This window comes from Geotrypetes seraphini, chromosome 1 (assembly GCF_902459505.1).
Source record: "Geotrypetes seraphini chromosome 1, aGeoSer1.1, whole genome shotgun sequence".
Classification (NCBI taxonomy): domain Eukaryota; kingdom Metazoa; phylum Chordata; class Amphibia; order Gymnophiona; family Dermophiidae; genus Geotrypetes; species Geotrypetes seraphini.
The window spans coordinates 99,393,333-99,396,733 of record NC_047084.1 but is presented as its reverse complement, the minus strand read 5'-3'; the positions used below and the strand labels follow the sequence as shown (position 1 = coordinate 99,396,733).

The 3,401-nt window shown below is 43.0% G+C and overlaps 1 protein-coding gene across 1 annotated transcript; it reads left to right on the top strand.

The window, feature by feature from the left end:
• Nucleotides 1-1,244: 1,244 nt before the first annotated feature.
• Nucleotides 1,245-1,634, top strand: LOC117352656 (60S ribosomal protein L36). Its single transcript, XM_033929233.1, has one exon. The coding sequence runs from the start codon at nt 1,277-1,279 to the stop codon at nt 1,592-1,594; it is 318 nt and encodes a 105-aa protein (XP_033785124.1). The 5' UTR covers nt 1,245-1,276; the 3' UTR covers nt 1,595-1,634.
• Nucleotides 1,635-3,401: the final 1,767 nt, after the last annotated feature.

Below are 3,401 nucleotides of genomic sequence, written 5' to 3'. Positions count from 1 at the left end.
CGCGGCTGCTGCATTTGCTGGTCCGGGGGTGAGAAGAGGCGTCCTGGCAGCGGCAGAGCAGGAGTCAAACCGCCACCGCCGCTCAAATCACTGCACGCGCTGCAAGCCACCCCACGTGCCTGAAATCGAATTCGGCACGGAGGTACATATCACACTGTCAGGGAACACAGTGTTGTAAGTCCGCATGCGCGCTTAGGGTTTTATTATAGAGGATTTGTTACTGGAGAAGTAGTGAATGAAAAAAAATTTTTGTGACTAATGTTACAATCTCACAAGAAGAAGATTTAAATTTGAACCAGCTACATCAAAGACCAAATTGTGCAGACTATTTTTCTAGGAGACTAATGAAGTCCCACTGATAACTACACATTATTGCATCTACATATTGAAAAGTTATCAGCAAGTTCCAAACAGTAATATACAATTTAATATTTCCATTTCATATCATTGTTCCATTAGATAAGGCTCAGTTTATCTGCCGTAATTTCAAGATTTAGAGAATAAAAGCAGACAGTTATTTAACTTCTGTGGTTACAAATATCTTATCTTTAAAACTACAACCTTCGGTGGCTCTGAATATCTTGCAAAAATAACTAAGTCCCTTTCCTTCACTAGTTTTTTGGCAGACTGCTGCTCAGAATTTGGTATAATGCTGTGAATTATACTGCAATAACCATGATGTATATTTCTTTCCAGACATGGAAAGCCAGGGGAGGCAACCTGGCCAGCAGGTTCTCAAAACGAATTCAGTTCACTCACTCAGGAAAATCTAATCAATCTTATACTTATATTACACCTTACCAGAACACCCAAAGTGACTCACAGTAAATTATTCTTTAAGATTGCAAAATAAATAGGGACTTCTAAATTACATTATAAAATGCATAACAATACAGTACATTGCCCACCTTAAGAAACCAGTGCAATTCCCGCCTTATTGAAAAGAGCCACAGTTTAGCCCTTTCTGAAAAGAGACGGCTTTTTAGATATTGTAGTGGGAAATTGTAGACTAATTGATGTGTAAGATCATAGAGAGAGTCGTATAGGAACAGACGGTAAACTTTGTGGAACCAGTCCACTTGTTATGTCCCTTTCGGTATGGTTTTCAGTCAGGGCACAGCGTGGAATCATTGCTGCTCTCTGCAATGGATACACTGAGAATAGGAATGGCTTAGAACAAAAAAAAACCTTTTGCACGGTATAATTTGATGTATTGCTCACATTAGAAACATAGAAACCCTTCCGTTGTGTGTGGTGGCCATCGAAGAGTTCAGAAATGGCAATCAGGTATCCCATGGCCGTTGGCCTTAATAAAGGCCATCAAGTTACCAAGAACGTGTCCAAACCCAGGCAGTGCCGCAGAAGAGGACGCCTCACCAAACATACTAAGTTTGTTCGAGACATGATTCGTGAGGTGTGTGGCTTTGCACCATACGAGAGACGCGCCATGGAGCTGCTGAAAGTGTCTAAGGATAAACGTGCTCTGAAGTTTATCAAAAAAAGGGTTGGGACTCACATTCGTGCCAAGAGAAAAAGAGAGGAGTTGAGCAATGTGCTAGCAGCTATGAGAAAAGCAGCTGCAAAGAAAGATTAGTTGTGTAAAATTCTGACTCAATAAATGTATTCTCAGCCTCAAAAAAAAAAAAAAAAAAAAGAAACATAGAAACATAGACTATGACGGCAGAAAAGGGCTACCGGCCCAACAAGTCTGCCCACTCTAAGAACCCTTCCCCATAAGCACTTCCTCGAAGCGAACCCACATGCTTATCCCATTTTTTTCTTAAAATCGAGCACGTTGCTGGCCTCAATTACCTGAAATGGAAGATCATTCCAACGATTAACCACCCTTTCGGTGAAGAAATACTTCCTAGTGCCACCATGAAATCTCCCACCCTTGATTTTTAACGGATGCCCTCTTGTTGCCTGTAAGGAAAAAGATGTCTTCTTCTACCTCAATACGGCCAGTAACATATTTGAACGTCTCTATCATGTCTCCCCTCTCTCTGCGTTCCTCGAGAGAGTATAGCTGCAACTTACCTAGATGTTATTCATATGGGAGATCCTTGAGTCCTGAGACCATCTTAGTGGTCATTCGCTGAACCGACTCCATTCTCAGCACATCCTTTTGATAATGTGGCCTCCAAAATTGAACACAATATTCCAGATGAGGTCTCACCATGGACCTGTACAACGGTATTACAACTTCGGGCTTTCGGCTGACAAAACTTCTACGGATGCAACCCAGCATTTGTCTAGCCTTGGATGATGCTTTCTCCACTTGATTGGTAGTCTTCATATCTTCACTAATGATTACTCCTAGGTCCCATTATGCAACAGTTCTTGTTAAGGTCTCACCATTCAGGGTGTAAGTTCTGCGTGGGTTTCCGATGCCAAGGTGCATAACCTTACACTTTTTGGCATTAAAACTCAGTTGCCAAGTTGTGGAACATTGTTCTAGTAAGAGTAGGTCCTGCGTCATAGTGTCGGGCACGGTGCTTTTGCCCACTATGTTGCACAGTTTAGCGTCATCAGCAAATAATGCAATTTTACCTCAAAGTCCCTGAGGCAGGTCCCGTACAAAGATATTAAATAGGATTGGACCCAAGACCGAGCCCTGCAGCACTCCACTGATCATTTCCGATGTTTCGGAGGGAGTACCATTTACCACCACCCTCTGGAGTCTGACACTGAGCCAGTCTTTAACCCATACAGTCAATGTTTCTCCTAGTCCCAATGAACTCATCTTGTTCAATAACCTACGGTGTGGGACACTATCAAAAGTCTTACTGAAGTCCAAATACACAACATCCAGGGACTCTCCCATATCTAGCTTTTTTTGTTATCCAGTCAAAGAAGCTGATTAGATTGGATTGGCAGGACCTTCCCTTTGTAAATCCTTGCTGGTGGGGATCCCTCAGCCTCTCGTCGCTCAGGATCATATCTAATTTGTGTTTAATCAACATTTCCATAAGTTTACACACTATTGATGTGAGACTTACCGGTGTATAATTTGCAGTCTCCAACCTGCATCCCTTTTTGTGGAGTGGAATGACGTTAGCTGTTTTCCAGACCAATGGGACTCTTCCCGTGCTTAGGGAAAGATTGAAGAGCACAGCTAACAGCTCCGCCAGGACATCTCTCAATTCCCTAAGCACTCTGGGGTGCAGTTTATCCGGTCCCATGGCTTTGTTCACTTTGAGCTTTGATAGTTCTTGGTAGACGCTGCCAGTGGTAAATTCAAAATTCCGGAACGGGTCTTCTGAGCTTTCCCTTGTCTGCAGCTGTGGACCGGATCCCAGCGCCTCACAGGTAAAGACTGAAAAAATTGCAGCTATACTCACTCGAGGAACGCAGAGAGAGGGGAGACATGATCGAGACGTTCAAATATCTCACGGGCCGTA